We start from the raw sequence: 26,168 nt of genomic DNA, 5'->3' as shown, positions 1-26,168 counted from the left end.
TTCAGTACTAGTCATAAAATGCCATATAAATATCGGGTAGTATCACAATTAATAATAATTCCATCTCAGAATTATAAGAAACTTAGGCAGGCAAAGCATTTAGAAGAGGAAAACACAGGCTACATGCCCAAGACTTGAATGAAAGTGAGAGCTCTGTATGTTCATAAATCCCTGCATCCCAAATTCCTTGTATTATGTGTGAGCGTCTGCTGTGGTACCATGAAGCATAAAAATAGTAAAGCCTGTTGAAAATTCCAAAACAAAGAGAGGAGCCAAGAAAAGAATATGAATAATTTAATCAGATAGGATTCAAGTTTATCCCCAGCTTATTTGCCTTTTATTCTTCATTTCAGTTAGTTACATATCCATCAGTTATCACCAAGGTTGTGCATGCACCTTGAAATGTTCACAAAAGGTCCACAATACAGGGGTTCATAATTAGGTTATATGTTATATTCAGAATCCCAGGGGAACTAATCGATTCTGGAAATATTGATTAAGCAAGATGAAGAATTCTTACACAGTTTCAACTACAACAATTTTAAACAAGTACAAGCTTCGGTTGCCACAAAACTCACAAAAAGTAATTGATTGAAGAATATCTCTTTTATGCAAAATATACATTTTAGGATATAATTTGATTAATACTCTACTATATACTGACATTACTCCTTGATCATTTAATAAAAAAATACTCTCGTTGCCAGAATTTTATTTTCTGTAATATTTATAATTGAGGTAACAATGACAAAACACTTAAACCATGAATAACATTGGTGAGTTTTTTTTAAAAGTCATAATGATTCCCCAGAACTAAACAAATATGTGACTAAACACAGGTTAGTTTTGATAAATAGGCACTGAAAATTTCACAAAAAGACAAGCAGATAACATAAATGGTTTATAAAAAAATGATACCATCGATGTTCATGGATTCAAACAACAAAGAAGAAATAAGGAAAATTAAGACACGTCTATACTACGCCATTATCACTGCCTTGTATGATTCACAGCACAATCTACTGCAGGCCCAAGAGGGGCAATTCACAGAGGTATGGGCCTTACTTGAAGCTTCAGAGATATTGATCATGAATTTGGCTTCCTTGGGTGTGAGATGGCTGAAGCTGTTGACCCATGCACACGTGTTGGTATTTACAATTGTCTCATGGATCCCGGCAGGTCCACAAGCAGACCACTCATATGGGGAGCACCAAATGAGTTCCAGCCACAGTTCTTTTCTAAGCTTTAGATGCCTCATGAAGACGCAGGGACTTCTTCCGAGTGCGACCTGGTCACATCAGGGCACATTCAGCAGCAGAAGTCTGTTTCCAGTACAGTCCTTGGCATGGCTAAATTCCATTGTCCCTTTTTCAGCAGTCAAAAATCCATGATAAATTCTGTACAACACTGCAGTCAATAACAGCAGCACCAGACAGTATATTAATTCCTTTACCATAAAGCTATATGGAATTATAACTTTCTAAGGGTGGTGTCATTAAAAGGATCACAGAATCTCTAAATATCAGATGTGTACGTCTGGGTAAATACATTGCCGTACAAAATCTCAGACATGCAGTTCATGCTTTAGGACTTAGAGAATAATAGACGTTATGTGATCAATAATAAAAATGACATTTGTCTTCCTCACAAAAAATAAACATGAGAATTAAGGATTAATCAACAGTCTCAAGGATCCTGAATGCCTTAGAAATAATAATGCTTATCCCTCAATTTATAGTATGGCATTTTTCCTCCCTCACATGCCCAATACACCGGACACACTATTGCTATTGCATTCATCGGGACGCTGTAAACAGAATTTCTTCCACTTGGGCTGAATAAAACTCCCTAGGGGTTTTGCTGGAGTGTAGTGATGAATGCTGGTTGCTAGGTAGTAGACACTGACACTGCAGCCAGCAACCAAATGTAATGGTGATACTGCTGCTTAAATCCTGCTTATCAAAAAGGTTCACAGTACTGATTAACGTAGGTAGTCTACAGGGCATCATCCATTTACACACAAAGCAGAGAGGCTGTTCCAAATAGCAGAGAAGGCGGGGCGCAGGGGAGAGGACCCGGTACTAAAATCATGAACATCTTATCAAGGCATTTCTGTGCTTCATGAAGACAGATGGCATATACATTGAAGACAGGGAGCTAAGACAGACGGACAAAACGCCATACAGGACAAAGCACCTGATTCAACACTGCCTGAAAATCTGATTAATCCCGTGAGTCAGAAATTTAAGGCTGGTCAAGAAAGCCTCCAGTGAAAACAATCTTTGATGTTTGCACAAAAATCAATAAATAAAAATAAAGGAAGGGGATAAAAAAAGACACGAGAGCTTTGGGTGATATTTGGCACTTTGCCTCTGAAAATGATGACAAATCCTGGGATTGGAAAAATATATATATGACTCTAATACCAAGCAGCAATTCCTGGCTAAACAATGCAAGCCTGGCTGGCAGTTACCTTTCTCTCATGTTTTGTGCCTTCCCCAAGTCATTAAGTAAGAGCTCTGGCCTCAGCTCGCGTGTAACCAGTAATGACAACCTCTTTGCAGTTATCTGTGTGCAAACAACCAGAGACATTCAGAACTCCAATACAGCATTTTTGAAGAAAAGTAAATCAACCAAGAAATTAAACTGTTTAAAACAAATATTTCTTTCAAAGAATAAGGAAAAAAAATGTCAAGGAGAAACTCGCCCTCCCTGCCCCACAATTCAACATGCAGAACAGTCAACCAGTGCTTTCATATCAGCAGGTACACATATCCTGAGCCATCCATGGTCCCCGAACTCTGCGACATTGCTTTCAGGTGATAGAGACAAGATGGTCCATGCAAATGAGCTGACCAAAGTCATGTTGTGTGCAATCAAGATAGGATCCCAAACATCTTCAAAATGGTTTAGAGTCACGAGAAATGAAGGTCCAATGAAGTGACCGGTGTTTGGAAGCACACTGTTTTAATTATATCTCCCTGAAGATATGTTTACGTATTAGCATACTGGCCAATATCTGACACTACCTGTCATTTTATTGCGAAAGGAGAGCAGGGTAATTAATATGGAGAAGTATCACTACTTTAGATAATCTTTAAAGCCAGGAGAAGATTTGTGAGCTACCCAAGTGGCATTTCTGACTTCAAAAAGTAGTATCATGCAGGATTGAAACTGTATTTAATGGAGCCTGGAGTAACTCTACATTTACTTATTTCCATTTTGGGGTAAACAGTACTCGAATTCATACAATTTAGCCGACTGATGCAGTTTGGTTTACAAAATAGATGGGATGGGAGATCGAGGGCGCCTCAGAGGACAAGGAGAGTTGTAGGGTGATGTTACTGGAGACAGCCTCAGAGCATTGCCTGCCAAGCCCGCTATGTTGTTTAAGCTTCGGGATTTTTCATATCCTTTTATGAAAAAATGCACAGACATCAGTTGAATTCAACCAGAAAATAGACACAGACAAATAATACCATGCAGGATAATCAAAAGTGCTATTTTGAGTTCAAGGGAAAAAAAATTTTTTTACAAAGAATTCAATATTGAGACCATTTATAACTTAAAAAAAAAATAAAGCTCACTATAGCTGTCATTTCCAAGAAATTAAATCAATCAAAACTTATAGTTGTAATACTTCAAAATTCATTCTTTCCCACTGTAATTTGTATTGATGTAATTTTGGTATATAAAATACTACAGATCTTTTAAGAGTTAGGCAAAGCAACTTAAGTAAGATATAAACTTGGCTAATATTTTTAAATTTCAGAATCTATTTCTAAAAAAAAAAAACCAAATGGGCTATTTTTTCTTTTCATTTTGTATTGTTTACTAAGCTAATAAGCATGATCAACTTTAAGTGGACCACTCTTTTTCCAGCATATTCAATTTTTCAGCTTTATAGTGTTAAAAGGATGATTCTTAAATAATGGCGTTTGATGCCATTATCTAGGTGATGTAGAATGCCCATTTCTATATCTTTGGATAAAAAAATGTAAAGAAAAAAGGAAGGAAATGAAATATAAATTGAGTCATAATTTCAGTGAATTACAGTCTGAACTTTATGATGTGATGTTTTCAGTTAGCTCTCCACTGCCGAGAACTGAGAACCATTTGATCATAATTCACTTTTTCTATTATCTTGCGTTCTAATCAACTGTACGTGATTATCATGGACTTACGGAATAAAAGATCCTCCTCACAAGCTTTAACCCAGTGGTTTTCCTTAGTCACTCAAGCAACATTCCCATCAAAGTCACCTTTGGGAAGATTCATATATTGTAGCATTATTTATTAGAAAAAGAGTAGAGGCAGTTCAATGGGGTGGTTAGCACCACGTAAAGTTAGAAGTGAACTGTCTTAAAAGCAGGACAACTATTGATTGAAACAGTAGTCAAGAACCAAATGTAGGATTCAGTCATAAGAAAAACTAGTCAGGAAATAAATGTTCTGACAAGTCCACTGAAAAAAAGTGTTGTCGAACAGGAAAATGAAATTCCCTCAGCCAAAGCTGAGCAAGTGGATACAACTTCACTAAACTTCATGGATTCCTTAGCCTCAGGACATATTCCTTGGGCTCTGATTAGCCCTCGGTGTGCATGTTAGTATATGAGAAAGAAAATGGGCCTATTGTGCTTCCCTGTGTTCCTCTCAGGTACTTTTTTTAATTTTCATGGAACTTCTGGGGAAGAAGCTAATACTATCTCTCCTCCTTTCACTAGAAAAGAAGAAACATTTTCAGTGAGTTAGTGATTATTTGATTTTCAAGCAGCCAGTACAAGAATGGACACAGACTGTAATAACTGCTCTACTGTGGGAGAAGCTGGACTGGACAGAAACGTCCTTCCCCATACACACACACAGAAACTTTCAGCGGTCTTCCTTGAGATTTTGTAGATGGAAATTTATGCCATCCATAACCTATTGTAAAATTCTCTAGGACACCCTTTCTGCTAATGAGAGGATTATATGCCAATAAGCTTTGTTAGCATTTAGAGATATAAAACATGGGAGGCAACACGTATTTCATTCTATTCCAGAGGATGATGGAATACTTAATAAGAGGATGTCTTAAATAATTAAAAAAGAATTGCAGATAATTTATCCTTACACAGGGACCTCCATGCTCCTGAAGAGCTAGTCATTACTGCTCTTCTGTAAAGACATTGGAAGTATAACTTTGGGAATTATATGAAGAATAATTTATCCTAGTTGACCATGTAATCTCCCTACAGGACCTCCAAAAAGGTAAAAATTTACTTGATCGTTTTATGTTAATCACCCTAGTCATATGTAAATCTTGGTTCCCATTCTTAATGTTCAATTATTATTCTGAATTACAGTTTTTAACATAAATATTATCTATTCTGTTTATAAGTCCTTTTACTTTAATAACTATAATTTCGGTGTTAATTTGAAAAGACTTCCCTTCTAATTTAATAACAAGTATTTAGTAAAATTATACGTTATTCATTGAATATATATATTTTTTATTCTGCAGGTTCATTTCTGATACAAAATTTGATAAGGTTTTGCTTAAGCAAACTTTTTATTGAGTGGAATGGTTAAAAATATAATTCATGAGAATAAACAATATTGAACCTACTTGGAATTGGCATCTAAATACAAGGTGTGCCTATTATATGGTCCTTTTTTTTTTAGTTTTTTTTATTTTTTTAACATTTATTTACTTTTGAGACAGAGAGAGACAGAGCATGAACAGAGGAGGGTCAGAGAGAGAGGGAGACACAGAATCTGAAACAGGCTCCAGGCTCTGAGCTGTCAGCACAGAGCCTGACGCGGGGCTCGAACTCAGGGACTGCAAGATCATGACCTGAGCCGAAGTCGGACGCTTAACCGACTGAACCACCCAGGCGCCCCAATTATATGGTTGTCAAAAGCATGTGCTTATATGGGGAAATATTGAAACTGCCTAGCAATGTACTATCAATGGGTATGTTTTTGTGTATGTAATATGATTTCCTAAAAACTACTGAATAAATAAAAACACAGGTTCTAAGTATTGGGAGTTCATTCTTACAGGGAATCCATAAATTTTCTTAATGTATGTCCAACTATATTCATACTTGTTGGTAGAAAAAGAATTCAGTGGGAATCTGGTAATTTCTTTTCATCTGTACAGGGGGAGAATTTTCAGCACACTAAAATCAAATCAGTTGAAAGACCAACTTGAAAGATAAAAAAGGGATCATTTAGGGAATAAATGCCTGAATAAGAGTAATAGCAGAAATCTATAATCTACATAAAAGGAAACAAGAGAAGAATAGATTCCTGATAAACATGACAAGACAACACACTAAAAAAAATAAGTGAAGTTAGCCAAAATGTTACAAGGACTGGGAGGAAAAACACAGTAGTGTAAAAAAAACCAAGCAAGAATGAAAAAAGAAGTTGACTATGATGAGAAATGACAAAGAATAAAAGCCCATAGATGAATTTTCAAAGATGTGCTCATTGATAAAGAGAATTTTGTCTTTGTGAAATAGAGTTTTATATATAATTTTTCCATACAAACTAAATATCTTATTAATTGCTTTGCTCATGAAACTTTGCCATTTTACAGAAAAATTCTATATTTGCATAATGTTTTATAATTTGCAAAGTATTTTTTCATATGTGATCTCCTTTGATAGTTTAAAATTCAAATATTGTCTGACAGTGGAAGGAAAAAAATTTAGCTAAGTTCTTAACCATGTAACCTTAGTATAAGCATTGGATGTGATACTTTATTATGTGATGTTCAAAAATGTATAAAAATATAGCCACACATTACATATAAATACATATATACATATATATACATATATACATATATATATATACACATATATAGTGGGTTAAGATATGTAATGTACTTAAAATATAATGTTCTATACAATAAATTATTAGTTATACGTTATTATCATCAGTTAATGTATGTATACATATTTTGCTTAAGTACAATGATAGGATATTAACTATCATAAAATATTTAAAAAATTGTTCTAGCACTTAATATTTAAATGTAAATTAGCAAACAATCAAATAAACATATTCAAATAATTGAAATATATTTTGGTATAAAGAATAGATGCAGAGGAATGGAAGTAGCTGAAATGAAGAAGTATTTGAAATATTACATACTAAAGCAATAAAAGAAGAGTCTGACTTCTCTTTTGAGATCAAAGGCATGGAGACAGGACAATAAAAAGTGTTCAGAAGCAATGAAAGAGAAGTACAATATGGGTAATGAGACATTTCAAAGAAGACATCACAAAATAAATATTGAAGGCTTAAAATGTTAAAGTATTCGATTGGGAGAAACTGCAATGAATAGCAAAAAGTGAAGTATTTTTAAAACACAGTTGCACTAATATGAAAGTTTTGGATTGGTTTTCATTCAAATTCAGTACATTGCATAAGAAATAATTACAGTTCTTTCTCTATTCTGTCAATAAACAGAGAAAGAGAACCATGGCAATAAAGCAAACAGAATTATCAAAGTAGGAGTAATCAAAGAGCATATCAGCCCTTGGACCAGGGTAGGTAATGTCACAAAATTATTTCTTAAGGAGCAGGTAAAAGGGCCCAATTGTCCTGAGATCCATAAAGTTTACTCAAAACAAAAACAAAAAACAGCACCTAGGGAATGGTCAGAGACAGTGGCATAATCTAGAAAATTGGAAGCACATGGTGGAGTGGTGCTTCAATACTGTTATATTCCTTGACCAAGATGCCTAACCAACAAAATATACTCATTCAACAAGTGTTATTGAGTATCTTCTGTGTGCAAGTCACAGTTCAATGTGGGTTGAAAATAGTAATAAACTTAAAATTATTAGTATTGCCTTGAAGAGAAATTCTGTATCACATTATATAAGTACACAAGTAGCCTTTTAAGTGATTGGATATACTGTTTTATATGGCCAGGGATGTTATATCTTTTTAACCTTGTGACATTCAGATAAATCATGGCAAAGACTGCCCAAATACTGGATAAGAGATTTAATTAGAGAATGTTTAAAGCTTTTCTTTGAAAAAAGCCTTATTGTTCTATCAATTACTTATCAAATATATGCATAGAGCCAATTACCGAGTTTTATTACTTGTAGTTTAAAAGATAACTTTTAAAGACTGCTGAGTATATTATATTAAGATAATTAGATGAGCAACTTAATTTTTAAATACCCCATTACAATTCTTCCCATAGACAAATGGAAAACCAAAAACAAGAATGAATGAATGAATGAATGAATGAATGAATGAATGAATGAAGACTGAAATGAATGAAGACAGAAATGAATGAAGAAAGAAAGAAAGAAAGAAAGAAAGAAAGAAAGAAAGAAAGAAAAGAAAGAAAAGAAAGAAAGAAAAAGAAAGAAAGATGAAATACCTTTCAGATATGACAGTCAAGTGTACTGTTATGATATGTACTTTAAATGTTTATAATGAGAAAAGAGATGATGAGAAATGTGAAACAACACTGTGTGCAGTTTTTCCTAGAAAATGACGAAAGAGCATTTATATCACTCCATATATTAGTAGCACTTAATTTCTAAGTCACCTGTTAGGATCTGATTAAATGCATGCCTACCTTTCCTGATCCCTCCATCAGAAGCACACGTGTAATCACCTGTTGTCAGTAGGAAACATGTTTCCCCTCTTCTGTTTTTGTCTCTGGTACTAGAGCGTCTGATGGGGAGCCTTTCTGGGGGTGATAATGGCGGCTCACTTCCTGTACTGTCGTCACCTGATAACACTGGTCACAGCACCATGCCCATTGACAGACAGTGATGGATGAGGAAATGAGACAGTACAAAGAGTTTACACTGAATGTCCATAGTACAGTCACTCCATATACAAAACACAGTAATCACATCATGATAAGAAAAAGGATTTTCATCACTCATTACAAAAATCTACATGGAGCAAAATGGAAATGTATTGAAAAGGAGAGAAATGTTCTTGGGAAATTTCAATTCCATTTTGGATCCCATTTAGTAGGAAACTGACTTTCACAGAACTAATATGAATTCAAAACAAGTGTGATAATGAACTAGCACACACATTAATATCTTAAGATTTTTGACATGCTTTCTAGTTACTGTGAATAGGAATCTTTAAAAGTGGAGCCTACTTAAGGAAAAACTCCAAGGTACATATTTGTCTTTGGAGTTAAGACACAGGCTTTTAATATTTGCTGAAAGTAATTTCCCCCAAAATATTAATAAAATAAATCCAAAATCTCACTTTATGTCCAGGTTCTCCTTTTTGAAATGAAAAATATTTTTTGAGCATAATGAAGGAATAAGATTAACTTCTCCAAATGCCCTTGAAACAACTGTTTACTTCTATATGCTTGCCAAAGACATTTACATCCTATTGGCCTAGATGCTAGCTTGTTATAACAATATTTACCCAGGTTGAGAGTTTGTCCTCTTTTTCCATGCCCTTCATAAGGAATCTGCACAGGTATACTGAGAACAGTCTGATGAGACCAACATCAACTAAACTCCACTATTCATAAAGACATTCTTGGCCTAATAGTTTTTAGATATATTGACAGAATCTGCAGAACAATGTACTAAATGAACAAAAAGATCTTTATGAATAATATATTTAAGAAAGCATTTTAGTTCCAGCCACATTTTTTTCCCCACTTACTTCACAAAAACTTCTGGAAACTAATGAAGGGACCTATGGAAATGTTACTTGCCTTTTTTGTTTGTTTGCTTGCTTGCTCTGTGTAATTGGTGTCATTTCTGAATTATGCAAAAGTATTCACATAGGATTATCATAAATCTTTTTTTACAAGAAAAATATTAAATATATCTAAGTTACAGGGAATGCACATATCTTAAATTTTCCTAGTGGGCTCAAAGCTAATTAAATTGTTTAATCTACAAAATACTTCATCTGTACCCATACACAATAGAGAGGACACTACTGCCTATAACTTTGGCAAAATGAACATCAATTATCAGTTGATGTTGTCTAGATTATTTATGGCAATGGAGAGGAGAAGGGATTCAGCAATATATCACCCAAAATTCATTTTGGGAGGGAACAGAGCACCCAATGCGTAGTGTAGAAAAAAGGAAATCCACAGGGAAATTCAACTTTGCCATTGATTAGACAAAGCAGATCATCTATCTCCAGAATAATGGTGAGTCTATTATATCACATAGCATTTTACCCAATCTAAAGGGATTATACTGAAGATCCTACCTAAGTTAACAATCATGAAAATTTAATCAACCCTCCAGAATATTACTAGCAACAACTTGTATTATCAAAAGGGCTATCTTCCATATCACCTTTTTGGTGTTCAGGCTTTTCAAATATAAGCATCCATTCTTTTTAAGCAACTGCTTCTTGTGAATTAGGTTGAGATGCATGGCCCCATGTGGCAGAGATAAAACTGAGACAAACACGCCAAGCCAAATGATATGGAAAGCAACATTTTGAGAATGAAAGATGGAAAATGGCCAATATCATACCATCACATCGTGCAGGGGAACAAAGAAACATTGGCACAAGAGCAACAAACAGGCAAAAGAAAATATTGGCACCATCAGCAGAGGGCATTCCCACTAAAGCAGGAAAACTCTATAGACCAGCTACGCAGGCTTCTACTTGGAATCTACTGAGAAAAGCTACAGGCTACAGTCTAGCTATCTACAAGCCTGATACAAACACATGTTTTGCGAAGGGGTAGAACTGAAAACTCATGAAAGTTTACAGAGAATGAAAATGGTTGCCTTCTACCTAAGGGACATACTGGTCTATAAAGTATTTAATGGCATGCATTTGAAATTGTGCCTTACCTGATCTGTTATGTTCCAGAAGCCGATTGTCTTTGCCCAGACACGTGTCACCCTGTGTGCTATTACAGGCCATATTTAATTCTGTCTTGCAAAAAGTAGGTGAGCTTGCCTGAGGGGCAGGAGGGATGTGCTTCTTTCTTTTCCTTGGAAGTTTCTGCTTCGCCATTGCCAAGGAGTAGTACATCCCAAAGTTGTTGACAATGACAGGCACTGGCATGGCTATTGTCAGCACTCCAGCCAGAGCACACAGGGCTCCCACCAGCATCCCTGACCATGTTTGGGGGTACATATCCCCATAGCCCAAGGTAGTCATGGTCACTACAGCCCACCAGAAGCCAATTGGAATGTTTTTAAACTGCGTGTGCTCACTAGCTGAAGGGTCGTTAGGTTGAGCTCCTACTCTCTCGGCATAGTAGATCATAGTAGCAAATATCAAAACTCCTAGAGCCAGGAAGATTATCAGCAGCAAAAATTCATTAGTGCTAGCTCGAAGCGTGTGTCCAAGCACCCTCAGACCTACAAAATGGCGGGTGAGCTTGAAGATTCTCAGGATCCTCACAAATCTTACCACCCTGAGGAAGCCAAGTACATCTTTAGCAGCTTTGGATGACAGCCCACTGAGTCCCACCTCTAAGTAGAAGGGTAGGATGGCCACAAAGTCAATGATATTCAAGAGATTTTTGATGAATTCAAGTTTATTAGGGGAAAAAATGATACGGACTAAAAATTCAAAAGTAAACCACACCACACACACTCCTTCTACATACGTCAAGGCAGGATCCGTTTCGATTTCATATTGCAGAACAACGCTTGTGCCATTGATGACTGGTTCTGTCTTGTTTTTAACAATATTGAAAGCTTCATGTGTCTCCAGGCAAAAGGTTGTGATCGAAACCAGGATGAAGAATAAAGAAGCAAAAGCAATAAACTGTAGGGGGCGGGGGGAGGGAAAGAAATAAAAAAAGAAACAAAGAGTGATCTGAACTATAATATACTTTGATCCAAATCTAAGAGCATTGATCCCCGCAGATGAAAAAGAACAAAAGCATATTTGGAGATTTTGGAGGTTTTGCTTGGGATGTTATTTACGTGAAAGAAGAGATGTGTAGGTATCATTAATTAGAGTTGCACATGTAATTTGTTTCAAGTTCTGTTTTCTGTTATATAGGCAAAAACTTTTGCTTATGTTGGAAAATAATTTCTTGACTCTTTTGTATAAGAAAATATACCTGTTAAGAAAGCATAAAAATCAATCCAAAACAACGTTAAAGGGCAACAGACTAAAGAAAAAAATGTAGACAGTGGCTCCAGATATTGGTTCTGATCCTAGAAACCTTCATGTATTAGATCAAGTTTTACATCTATAAATATAAGGTACAGTTCTTACTGATGGAAATTTGGAAGCTACCCAAATTTAACTGTAGGTTTTTAGCTATAAATAAAATTCTCCAAGTTGTCATAGGTATGGACATGAAAAAAAAAAAACAAAAACAAAAAAAAACAAAAAACTTTTGAGCTATGTTAAAGTTAAATTGTATCAGCTTAAGGTGGAGACTTGTCCAAACGAACAAATCTAGGGAAGAGGAATAGTCAACAAGACTGAAGAGAGAGAAACAGAGTTAAGGAACAAATTAAAAGACAATTTTCTTTCTCACCTGAAAAAGAACTCCAAGTGTTATTAGAGTAGCATGCTATAAAATTGCAGGGTTTTTTTTTTTTGTAATTCAACTTTTTAGTTCATTTCATCAGTCCCCATGTGAATACACACACCCACTAATACAGAATAATAATAATAAAATCTCTCCTTATATAGTTCTTATTACTGCCAGACATTCATAAAAACAAATTATGTAATTAACTCATATCCATACTCATAACACTACTATTACCATATTTTACAGTTCTACAATATTAGCAGAGTTTAAGCTACTTTTGCAAGATGTAAGATAACAAAAGGATAGACGAAACACCCTAACCTGATAAGTTTTGCTCCCAATTGTTCTGTTAACTACCAAACGCTCGCATGTTGAATACAAATATGTTAAACCATTTACTTATCTTGGGATCACATACTTCTTAATATTCAAGCTCTGAAAACTTAACACCCAGTTGTCTGAGTGAATGGTACTGTGACAGTCAGTAGTACTAGAGGCTTTCAAAGAAGCCTGTAGAGTTCTAGTGCTCTCTGATAATGCCCTTAGACTTAGCGTGTGTAATGAGCACCAAGGGATTGCCCCTTGAATATCCAAATTAATTAATTATGTAAGAACAAGAGGTCATCAGTCAAGTGGAGGGTAGCCCTTACTTGGAAATATTAGGGTATATCCAAATCCCAAAACTGTCCCCTAATACCTGTTCTTCACCCATACCATTGAAAAGATCTAAGTCTCAAGAAGAGATTGAAACTACCTCCTTTTTTTCCTGGTTGAGTTTCAGTGTAAGAGAGATACAAAAGGACTAAAAGAAAACATCTTAGGATGGTAACTATCTGCCTTAAAGAACCACCTCAAATTCTGAAATTGTATCTATGCAGGGTAACAGTTGGTACACTGTTCATAAAGAATTACATGGGGCGCCTGGGTGGCGCAGTCGGTTAAGCGTCCGACTTCAGCCAGGTCACGATCTCGCGGTCCGTGAGTTCGAGCCCCGCGTCAGGCTCTGGGCTGATGGCTCAGAGCCTGGAGCCTGTTTCCGATTCTGTGTCTCCCTCTCTCTCTGCCCCTCCCCCGTTCATGCTCTGTCTCTCTCTGTCCCAAAAATAAATAAACGTTGAAAAAAAAAATTTTTTTTAAAAGAATTACAAAGCATGCCATTTTCATGGTTTTGCCTTACTCCCCCATGCATATCTTCCAATCTCCCTTGGTTTTGACATTATGGTTTCACTAATATCTTTTCCCAGACATAATGCAAGACACTAACATGTTTTCACTCAGCTTTCCCTTTGTCCAAATAAATATAGAGTTCATTTTTTAATAATTACTTGTTGTAACAGTATCACTAAGACCCTCTAGATGCTTTAGAAGATAGTATCTTCTAGAGGAAGAACCAATCATCCTTGATGCATGCATTACTTCTTAATGTAATCACAATTTTATCTATAGATTTGTTTCTGATTCCCCCTGAAATTTTTTGTCATCAGAGCCCTGCTGGTGGGTATATGTTGATGCCCCCACCAAGCCCCCCCACCCCCGCCACATGCTCCCCCATCCACATCCAGTCTCCAGCATTTCAGATGAAATGTCAAAAGTTTTAGTGCACACATTCTATCTACAAGGCGGGTAGACAATATAAGGCAGTTAAAGCAAACTGTAATTTTATTTTATGCGTCTAGTATTCCTCAGTCAGCATTTTTTCAGTTAACTTTGCCAAACTCTCTCCACCTACATTCAGGTGAATTGAATGGGACTTCCCAACACTGCTGTTTCAAAATCTGTCCTCACTTCCCAGCCATATCCCAAACAACAAAGACAGTTTTCTAGGGTACTTTGATGCTTGTAAATACAAAACACTGGGACCTTTTATGAGGGAACATTTTCTTACTCTTCATTCATTCATTCAAGTATGAATTAGGTGCCTCTCTGTGCCAGGCCACAGGGTTAGGGCTTCAATTTAACAGTAGATAACAAAACACAATCCCTGCATTTGAGGAATTCACAATCCATTAGGGACACAGACATTAAATAATGAACCATGCAAAAAATATATAATTACAATTGTGATAAATGCAATGAAGGATAGAAAGTCTCAAAAACGGGGCTTTATTTAGACTGAGGGGTCATAGACACCTCTGACAAAATATCAATAGACTGGAATTTAAGGGATAAATGAAGGCTAACTTGATGGAAACAGGAGACCCGTATATAACACAGTAGGAAATTTTAACAAAACGTCTGGACTTTTTCAATCTGGCTTTCTCAAGTGATGCCTTTACTGTAACACTGCAGGAGCAGAAGGTTTTCCAAGTCTGCCTCTTTTGCACAAATTACGATGATTAAAGCCCAAGCTAGCACAGAGGCTCTGACATTTTAAAGGTTAACCTCTTTTCCTAAAGAGCTTTAAATAAACTAGAAATATTTCCTAGGTTTTAAAATGAGGCTGTAAGGAGACTTTAAAGTAGTTTGATTGCTTATGGTCCTCCCTTGGACTTGCTGGCTTATTGGGAAAGCTTTAGAATTCACTTGTCTTAAATTATTGTAACAGCCCCATTGTTTGGGATGAAGTAAAAACACAAGATATATAGGTTAAAGTGGTTTTTAACTTAAAGTTCTATGCAAATACTATAAATCATTATTATTTATACTTTAAAAATATATAATTATTACCTCAATAAGTACTACCCGAACCTGAGGCTTATGTTCATTAAATGAGTTATCATGTTGTCAGAAAAAGGTTAGCAGAGTCATAAGGTACTACACTTGGTGGTTGGAGTTTAAGTAACATGAATAATCTTGTTAAATTACCCATTTTAATTATCCACCCACAGAAGACATGAATAGACAGACACTTTTCTAAAGAAGACATCCGGGTGGCTAAGAGACACACATAAAAATGGTCAACGTCACTCATCATCAGGGAAATACAAATCAAAACCACGATGAGATACTGACCTCACACCTATCAGAATAGTTAAAATTAACACCACAAGAAACAACAGGTGTTGGCAAGGATGTGGAGACAGGGGAACCCTCTTGCACTGTTTGTGGGAATGTAGACTGGTGCAGCCATTCTGGAGAACCGTATGAAGGGTCCTCAAAGAAGTAAAACTAGAACTACCATATGACCCAACAATTGCAATAGTAGGTTATTTACCCAAAGGATACAAAAATACAGATTTTGGGGGGTTCATGCACCCCAGTGTTTATAGCAGCATTATCAACAATAGCCAAACTATGGAGAGAGCCCAAATGTCCATCAACTGATGAATGTATAAGAAGATGTGCTATATATATACAATGGAATATTAATCAGCCATCAAAAAGAATGAAATCTTGTCATTTGCAATGACATGGATGGAGCTAGAATATATTATGCTAAGAGAAATAAGCCAATTGGAGAAAGACAAATATCATATGATTTCACTCATATGTGGAATTTAAGAAACAAAACAGATGAACATATGGGAAGTGAGGGAAAGAGAAAAGAGGGAAACAAACTACAAGAGACTCTTAAAGATAGAGAACAAACTGAGGGTTGATGGAGGGAGGTGGGAGGAGGATGGGTTAGATGGGTGATAGGTATTAGGGAGGGCACTTGTTGGGGCACCTAAGTGGCTCAGTTGGCTAAGTGTCCAACTCTTGATTTTGGCTCAGGTCATGATCTCAAGATTCGTTGAGATCAAGCCCAATGTTGGGCTCAGCACTGACAGTGCAGAGCCTGCTTGGGATTCTCTCTCTCTCCCACTCTTCCTCTCCCCCCTCAAAATGAATAAATAAATATTTTTAAAAAGGAGGGCACTTGTTATGATGAGCACTGGGTGTTGTATGTAGGTGATGAATCACTGAATTCTACTCCTGAAACCAATATTGCACTGTACGTCAACTAACTAAAATATAAATAAATAAATAAGTTAATTAATTAATACTTGCCCATCCATATTCCTAGAAAAGAAATTTAGTCACATTCATTAGAATACACCTGGGGAGCTTACACAAATGTGAATTCCTTACCCTCCACATGACACATCAGACACAGATTCTCTTGTTTAGGGAAAGGGAATTTGCATTCAACAAGCTTTTGTAGTGATTGCTATGCATATCAAAGTTTGAAAAACACTGTTTCAGTGTATTTTCAACTTGATAATACAAAGTTGATAATTCATTACTAAATGAATTGGAGAAGTTTCTAAATTATAAGCATTTGTAGACTCTTAAAAGAATCTTCCTAAACCTGTGTGTGTGTGTGTGTGTGTGTGTGTGTGTGTGTGTGTGTGTCTTTGCATGTGAGTTGTGACATAATTCTGGCTTCTACACAAATATTGGTGAAGAAACAAAGCAAATGAACAGCCTCTAAATATACACAACTCTAAGACACAAAAACTTTGAAAGCCAAAAGTTGTCTGTGTTTTTACAAGTTGCTTGGAACTTGAATTTATCAATATTTTCATTAGCATTATTTAAAGAACCACATGATTTTGTATTTTTATTATTCTTCATTGTAATTTTTATAGCTCTGTATATCTTTAGTTTTTAAGGACTTTGTAATTCTGACAGAGTGTGATAATAGTATAATAGGAAAATAAAAAAGAGTATAAAAAAAGATACAAACTGTCATTATGGGAAAGAGACATTCATTCCAGAAGTAGATGACTGTTTTGCTTTAAAAAAACAAGCTAGATAGGCATTTTTTATTTATAAAGTCTAAAGACACTAGAAATGGTCTAGAATGGGAAGGTCATAACACAGAACTAAAGTATTCTTCATAATAACATGGTAAAAAATTGAATGTTGTCTTCTGACAACTTAAAAGTGGGGAAGTTGGAAGGAAATTGAAATCCAGAGAGAAAGAAACGGGATAGTTCTTTGAGGATGAGGAAAGTCCCATAATGGGAAGGAGCAAGCAAATGAGAGATCCCTGAGTGGTACAGCAGCAGAACTTTGGGACACCAATGGGGAATACCAAACTTTAAGGTGCTGCTTGCTCTGCTATGCCTTCAGCAAAAGGTGGTTGTACAAAAGAACCTGGTGTTGATGGTGCTTCGAGTGATGAAGGTATTGGGCCATGCAAAGACAAAAGGAGGGGAGCAGTCAACCATAGAGGCAAGATACAGTGAGGTTCAAAAACTTAGAAGAGTACTAAATAAGAGTAAAAGATAATCAGGAGAAATGTAGCCCTTGTGAGAGTATTAGAGTTATTGAGTTATTAAGAGAGAAAGATCTCCCCATAGAATGAAAAATAAGAGCTCAGTTTATTGGGAACTTAGTTTGAGTATCAGATGAAAAGGTGACCCCAGAAGCCTTGAAGACCTAGAATCATCTGGAGGCAAGACTTGGAATCCATTATCAAGGAATTTGTACACTTCATTTGAACTTAATTTTAAGAGACTTGGATACAGAAAATATCTTGTTTTGTTTTGTTTTGTTTTTCTGACTCTCTGAGTTAAGCCCAAATGGGTAAATATGAGGTTAGTTTGAATAATATTAAGTAAAAGAAATTAAAAAGGAAAGAAATGGTGGGAGGGAAGAGGTTTTATTTGTTTTTCTCTTTCACAAACTGGAAAGTGCTTAAGGACCAGAATGATTTCATATCCATTTTTGTAGCTCCTGCTTTTGGCACAGTGGTTAGTATTTAGGATGGCTGGCTGGCTGGATAGAAGGATGAAAGAATTAATGAAAGAATAAATAAATGAACAAAATAATAAGGTAGATCACATTCTAGTGAGAATAAAAATGATGTGAGGAAAAGGAACTAACAGAAATGAAATAATAAAATATGCATATTGAAGCAAAAAAAGAAAGAAAGAAAGAAAGAAAGAAAGAAAGAAAGAAAGAAAGAAAGAAAGAAAGAAAGAAAGAAAGAGCCAAATTTATAGCAGGAGCAAATTGAACTGGTCTGTAGGTCCAAACATTGCCCTCAGTAGCTTCCATTCATTCTGTTAATGGAATCTTATCAAGGAGTTGAGGAAGAAAATCACATTGTCATTTCTCTCCTCCTTTTCCCCTGTGATAAGATCACAAACTCTTACAGGCATTAAATGAAAATAAGATAAAGCATGCTAAATAATTACAATTTTAGAAAGCGCTCTAGGTGTTATGTTGACTGAATTCACAGAACTCATGTATCATCTCAGGGACATTTAGAAGGGAGATGCCCTGCTACAAGATTGACTTGTGGATGTAATAAGCAGCCAGTTTTTCTCCCTAAGCCCAGTGTCCATGATTAGCTTGATGAGTGTCTAATACTCTGTTTTTGTTTTGTTTTGTTTTCTAATTAGCGACCATGAAGAGAAAGCCCTCAAAGTGCAGTTCTACATAGAAGATAGTATGTCTATCTACCTCAGTGCAAAGATTCAAGTAGATCTCTAAGTATGTATAATAGGCTGACAGAAAGAGGAGGAAAGAGGAGGAAAGCAAGCTATATTTTTGTTTCATCATTTTCTCTTTCCTGTTAGTATTAAAACGAATAAAACTGAACTCTATAAGAACCTCAAAAGTGCCAAACATAATGAGGACCAGACTGATTAAGTGGCCTTTTTCTGTGCTCCCCTAGCCCAAGATCACTGATGTAGCAATTTTCACACACTTTTGTTACTGATTCTACAAGTCCACAAATTGTTCAAAGAGAAGAACTTAATATATATCTTTAGAGCCAAACACAGGCTTGACTGATGGCAAGAAGTAGGTGATAAGTTCTTGGGAAATTAGAAAAGGAAAGTGTTTTTGAAGTATGTTTAACTTGGTATGTAAAAATTCCACTGGCTCCAACACAGAATCTCCTTTAAAAGTCACCTTACCCATTAATTCACAATTAGAAACCTCAACCTATATTATAAACCTTTAAGGGGGAAAAGAACTTGAAGAAAAATTAAACTTACCTCTATTTGAAAATAAAAGTCAATGACATAATTTAATAGTTGGAAATTAACATTACAGGGAGATTTTTTAGGACAAATCCTAAAATATATACTTTGCCATGGCCCAAAAATTCCAGTCCTTAAAGGAGATTCCCATTCATGGGCCATGGCAAAGAAAAGCCTGAAAGCTCTTCTTGACCTTGACAATCACCTTGAAAACAGACTCCTCGAATCAGGAAATTGAGGTCACTGGAGTTCATCAATTAAGGTTGTGAAAAAAGTCATCAATTGGATGAGGAGTTTAGGAAGGAGGAGTTTTCTTTCCTCCTTGATTTCCTCTCACTTGTGAAAGATGATGAACCATCACTCTGCTTTGAGATGATTTCTCACTTGCTCTGGCATCTTGCAGGAACTTTATGTACTAAAACTGATTTCAGGGCGCCTGGGTGGCTCAGTTGGTTGGGCGTCCGACTTCGGCTCAGGTCATGTTCTCAGTCAGTGGTTGGAGCTCCGCGTCGGGCTCTGTGCTGACATGCTGACAGTTCAGAGCCTGGAGCTTGCTTCTGATTCCGTGCCTCCCTCTCTCTGGCCTCCCCGCTCATGCTCTGTCTCACTCTCTCTCTCAAAAATAAATAAGCACTAAAAAAAAAAAGAATTTTTAAACTGAATGATTTCTTGGGATTATAGTTGCAATACTTGGTCTGGGATCAGCTTTAAATATCCTTTGTATGCACATACTGATAAAGTTGTCAGATGATCAGGGTTGCCTGACCTTGTCAGTTTTGCTGCAAAAAAACATTAGGTACATTGTACTGGGGTTATATTCATGAAAACAATTGGTTAGGATCTATTTTCTCTCATGGAGCTAATGCTCTGAAAAGGGATCCCACCACAACAGTTTTAATCAATGCTTGGGAGTACGATTTTATTTTTATATAACTGTTAAGATTGCTGGTGGACTGAGTTAGCCAAAAGGAAGACTGTTGCCTGCTTCAAGAAGAGGTGTCATATTTCAGGTTAAGATGTGAAAGCGTGAAGAATGTTGCAGTAAACGCCGATTTCAGAACTCTTAGTGTAGTGTAGGAATTAAGATCCTTGGGAATTAAGTAACTATGGAGGAACATCCTAAATTGCAAAGATTTGCTACTGCCAGCTTTCAACCCAAGTCAATTAAGCCAACCTGCATTATCATAAAACTGCCAAAATGCTGCATCTGTTTAAATGGGAGTTGAGTTTGCTTTATTTGCCTTGTGTACCCTGTCCCTGCTCTATAATGTCTGTAATCATGAAGATGGAAAAAATTGTAACATTAGTTTCAAATATGTGTTTGTGTGTATGTGTGTATACTAAGGAATTTCAGTTTTTGCAATTCCACATGAGGTATATCTATTTTTAGTTTGCATTTTAAGGACATTATATATTTTCCAAACAGAAATGCTTCATTCTTATTATACACATTCTTCTTTTCACTCTTAAATAATTAAATAAAGACATGAGCAAGGACTTCCAACTATGAGGAATCAGAGCTCATAGTACTTCCTGATCCAAAATTTCCACTTTTAGAAATTTACTCTGGTAAAATGTGGATACAAAAGTACAAGGATATATGTGGAAGGACATTCACTGAAGCATTATTTGTCAAAAAAAAAAAAAGTGTAAGTCAATGGTATATAGCATTACAAAGAATGAGGCAGCTAAATATGGAATGATATCCAATGAAACCTATTAAACAAAAAGATGACTGTGGTACAACAATATGTAGAGTCTAATACAACTTCTATGTACAACTCTATGTACAATCTCTATGTACAACTAATGCATGCTTATAAATAAATAGCAACATTACATTCTTAGCAATAGTTATAAGAGTGGCATCATGTGAATGTGTTGCTAATGGAGAACTGTAACTGATTCTATACATATCTTCAAAGTTTAATTTTTTTATAAAAAATTTAATCATGTATTATATGTTTTATTTTAAAAGAAAATTCAAAGAAATTAATAACCAAGAGAGGATTAAGCTTGGATCTTCATTCTCAATGACCATTATGCTGATTTTATTATGCCACAGAAATTATACATTGGCAGATTGCCATTTGCCTTCTTTTGCCCAGCACCTTAAATTTAGCAGATGCTCTTAATTATGTATGTATTCAAGTCTCATATACTAGCTTTGCCGTAATTAACAAGAATGTGGTGTTGTTCACAGAGCTGTGGTCTCTAGAGAAAGAAAATGGTCTCTTTCATTAGTAAGAATATCCTCAAGGGCCAACCACATAGGGACAACTACAGCCCTGCGTCTGCTGGTTCCTTGCAGAGTTGACAATTACTTCAGCCTCTTTTGAGGCTGGTAAAATCAACTTCTCTTCATTCAAGTTTTACTGTTTAAAAGCAGTTCCAAAAACTTTATTGGATTTATAACGTTGAATTAGATCTTTCCTCAGTGGGGATGCCAAAAACATATATGATTACTAAATTCAGAAATTAGTAAAGAAGGCGAAGAAGATTAACCTACATGTAACTGTATATAATCATGTGAGTGTTTATAACACATATATGTTTTATATTTATATCAATGTATCAAATGTGTTTATATGTATAGATAGATATGTATACTATATACAGATATGATATGATATACAGATACAAGTATGAATATATTATGTAGATAGGTATAAAATTGATATAAAACAATATAAGATTTAGATTTCTCAAGTCAAGATACCCAAATATTTTTTGATCACTGAGACTTATGTGACTCCTGATAAAGATATTCCACCATGTTGATACCTTTATCCAATATAGATACACATCATTCTCTCTACATTTTTTTCCCTATGCAACAGGAATTTCACTGAAATTTTTACTTGGCTTATCCACTCACACCTGAGTGTAATTTTCTAGGATACAGGCAAGGGAGGCCTATACATGACATTAGTATTATCACAATGAATTATGGTGTTCAAAGTTTAACTACAATTAAAAGTCATCAAATATGGATACACAGGATCATTTTAGTTCTCTAAGTCTTATGATGAAATTTAAAGTCTTTGGAATTGATATATTGCATGAAAATAATTTTTATAATTGCTTTACTAGATAAGAATTTTACAGTTTTTAGTCTTAAGAATAACAGCTTATAGTCACTTCATAGCATAAACATGAATTGTAATTCTTAAATTCCAACTATTGAAAACTCCCTCCAAAACTTCAACATTTATTATATATTGTCTTAAATTCATTTTTAAATGATTTAGTTTGTCTTGTAATGATATGACCTACACCATCATGATCTAGGAATACCTAGGAGGTCACATTTTTAAACCCTATCTACTCTTAAGTCCTAGGATATCTTTCTTGAGGCCAACACTTTCCAAATTAAATTATGCAAGAATCCTGTTTAACTTAGTTGAAAGTGAGGGAGGTAAATAGAATGCTAGTGGAAGGCAAAGGGAGGTGACTAGCTTACAAACACCTGCCAAAGATTTGTTGACTCTGATAAGTCTGTTTCTTTCAACACTCTATACACTTTCAACACATCTGTCTAGCCTACTAGAGCACCTCTGCTGGTCTAGTCCCTATACAACATAGGGAATCCCAAGCTTTAGTCTCAAATGTTAGCATTCTTTTTCCATACCTGCTTGCTCAGTAATCCTTTCTAAAACATAACCATATGCACAGATAGCCAAGTCCTGAGAGTCTCCCATGGTTTATGTGTGCATTCCTTTTTCTTCAAGATCTTTTGTTTTGGTGGATATTTGTTCTTTCTTACTACTAAGCTGGGTCAGGACCCCTCCAATCCACTCTAGTCTACTTCAGCAAGTATGCCTACCTGGAGAAAGAATACTAGAGTCTCAGTTCCTGATCTGCCTGGAAATCTTGGATACTCTTGCAAATAGATGCAGATTCTTCCCAGGGGCACATTTCCTATATCCCGCAAAACAAAAGCTCCTGGGTTAACTGGTACTTTCAATACAAGAAGCAGAAAAGTCATATTTAAAATAGAGAGGAATTGATTGGCTATGTAATTGGAAATCCTATAAGGTGAACCTTAATGTTGTTTGCCTAAGCAATTTAACTATATCAACAGCTGTCAGAATGTGGCCTGGAATTACTAGCAGTCCAGAGACCCTTTTCTTGGGTCTATAAAATCAAAATTAGTTTGAAATAATATTATAATACTTTTTTCTTTTTTCATTCTCATTGTCTTACCAGTTTATAGAGGAGTTTTCCAGGGGCAACATGATGTGGTATATTACAACAGAATGAATGTGCCAAGAAGATAGGAGAATCCAGCCACTTTCTATTAAGTCAGACATGAAACAGATCTACAAAAATGTAAAATAATGTCACCCTTCTCACTTTACTCTTCCTCTTCCAGAAATTTTATTCTTTTTAAAAAATTATTTTTCTAAGTCATGGAGATGTAATGTAGAGCATTGCGAATATAGTCAATACTACTGTAATAACATTATATGGTGACAGATGGCAACTAGACTTATGGGGATCATTTCATAATGTATAAAAATATCAAATCACTATGACGTACAGCTAAAACTAACAGGATATTGTATGCCAATTACACTTCAGTGTAATTTTTTTCATTAAAAATATGTTTGCTCACATCACTGGATTACATCCTAATCATGGAAAATAAGTATCTCCTAACCTTTCTATAAATATTAATATGGCCTACCAGTGACTCCATACAAGATCATAAAGTCTCCAAGGCAATGTTCAATACAATCAGCTCCTTTACTAGATTATAAAGTAAATAAAAAACATGCATTTGTTATGTTAACAATTTTAAAACTGTCATGAATGAAGTGAGAGCTAAACTAAGTAATTCTCAGGAGTCACAGAAATCTATCCACATCTGCTTAAATACCGGAATCTTTTGAAATTTAGTAATCTCTTCTACTTCCATGATTCCAAATGCCATCAATGCACCAGTGATAGCTCACATGTCAATCTCCAGCTTATACCTTTCTGTGTGTGATTTATCATAATTCGCCAAATCCACAAGGTTCTTCAGGCTCAATTAAATAACAAATGATATAATGGCAATCAAAATAATAACTCTACTAGTCTGGATTCTCCAGAGAAACAGAACGAATAGGATATACCTAAGTACATAGAAAGAGACTTATTATGAGGAATTGGCTTACATGATTACCAAGGTTAAGAAGTGCCACCATCTGCTGTCTACCAGATGAAGGCTTGGGAAAGACGGTGGGGTAGTCCTGGTCCAAGTTTGAAGACCTCAGAACCAGGGTAGCCTATGTCTGAGTCTGGTGACCCAAGAGCCAGGAGTTCCAATTTTCAAAGTCAGGAGAAGATGGAATCCCCACTGAAGCAGAGAGAGAAAATTCACCTCCCTCTGCCTTTCTGTCCTATTTGGACCCTCAACACGTTGGATGATGCTCACCCACACTGGGGAGGGGTTCTTCTTCACTCAGTGTACTGACTCAAATGCTAATGTCTTCTAGAAATATCCAGAAATGTTTACCAAATTGACACATAAAACTAACCATCACAGTGATTATCATGCATTTTAATAGTGAAGGTTTAAAAGGAACTTCAAACTCTACTTGCCCAATATATTACTGAAATCTATTCTGCCTGTTCTATTCTATTCTATTCTATTCTATTCTATTCTATTCTATTCTATTCTATTCCATTCTATATATTTCTTTTATTCTGAACCATCATTTACCAATTAACTAATTTACTACTTAGATTTATTTTTTTCTTCCCCAGCATCTTCATTGGTCATATTCCTAAATCCTGTAGATTCTCAGACTGGAAATATCTCTAGTATTTTTCTCCCTTCTCTACATTCCCAGTGCTAATGGCTTAGCTTTTAATTTGCCTTTAATTAGCTGTTTCTGGATTACTAGAAATAAGCACTCCTTCAAGGGAACAAATATGATTATGTCACTCATCCGCTTAAAATCATTTAATGGCTCCCATTATAGGATACACAATGTTCCTGATATATTATTCAAGGAATTTCTTTATGTGCACCTTACATACCTTTCTACTGTGAATATCACCATCTTGCCTAATATACCAGGAACTCCAATCCTCATACCTTTGTACATAGAGTTCCTTTGTCCAATATGCTTTTTTCCTTTGAATGACTGGCAAAGAACTACCTAGTATTTAAGACTTGACTCAGAAATCCTTTGGTCTTTGAAATTCCTGAAATCTGAGGCAAAATTAAGCACTTTCTCAATTAGTTTCTTGCTCATATCTCTACTATAGCACTTATCTCATTTCTGCAATATTTTATTTTCTGCTTCATTTGTAAAACACAATCTTGTGATATAAGTACACATTTTAAAAAATTTTTTTTCAATGTTTACTTATTTTTGAGAGACAGAGAGAGACAGCGCATGAGTAGGGAAGAGGCAGAGAGATAGAGAGACACAGAATCCAAAGCAAGTAGCAGGCTCTGAGCTGTCAGCACAGCTGGCCTCGAACCCACAAACCATGACATCATGACCTGAGCCAAAGTCAGATGCTTAACTGACTGAACCACCGAGGGGCCCCCATAAGCAGGGATTTTTATTTGCATTTTATGTCAATGGCATTAAGCTAGTGCTTAATAAATATTGACAAGAAGTAATAAACACTATGGCCAGACCAAAAATAAAGTTTAACTCAACTTTGTTTCACTTATTTACACTCAACCACTTCTTCCAAATGGATTTTTAAGAAGGCCTAGGAAAACAACAAATAGAATAAGAAGAAAAGTATAAACTAAAACTAATAAGCGAATAGACTGTCAATTTGAGTGACAAGAGCAGGGCAATGTCAGAGATAAA

At 35.5% G+C, this 26,168-nt stretch overlaps 1 protein-coding gene across 14 annotated transcripts in view; it reads right to left on the bottom strand.

Annotated features, from left to right (window-relative positions):
* Positions 1–279: 279 nt before the first annotated feature.
* The window catches only part of KCNC2 (potassium voltage-gated channel subfamily C member 2), a 207,038-nt gene continuing 181,149 nt past the window's right edge, over positions 280–26,168 (bottom strand). The window contains exons 3-6 of one of the 14 annotated variants that reach the window (XM_086712793.1): positions 10,830–11,757; positions 10,320–10,423; positions 8,597–8,761; positions 280–2,568 (exon numbers count right to left, since the gene is read on the bottom strand). In XM_086712793.1, the coding sequence (XP_086568919.1) occupies positions 8,642–8,761; positions 10,320–10,423; positions 10,830–11,757 (1,152 nt within the window). In that variant the 3' untranslated portion in view covers positions 280–2,568; positions 8,597–8,641. Of the gene's footprint in view, positions 3,414–8,596; positions 8,762–10,319; positions 10,424–10,829; positions 11,758–26,168 lie in introns of all 14 variants that reach the window. The other 13 variants (XM_086712791.1, XM_086712794.1, XM_086712795.1 and 10 more) reach the window with 13 other exon arrangements.

Source organism: Puma concolor, chromosome B4 (genome assembly GCF_028749965.1).
Source record: "Puma concolor isolate L17-30 chromosome B4, mPumCon1.1.hap2, whole genome shotgun sequence".
Taxonomy (NCBI): domain Eukaryota; kingdom Metazoa; phylum Chordata; class Mammalia; order Carnivora; family Felidae; genus Puma; species Puma concolor.
This window is presented reverse-complemented; position numbering and strand designations above follow the sequence as displayed.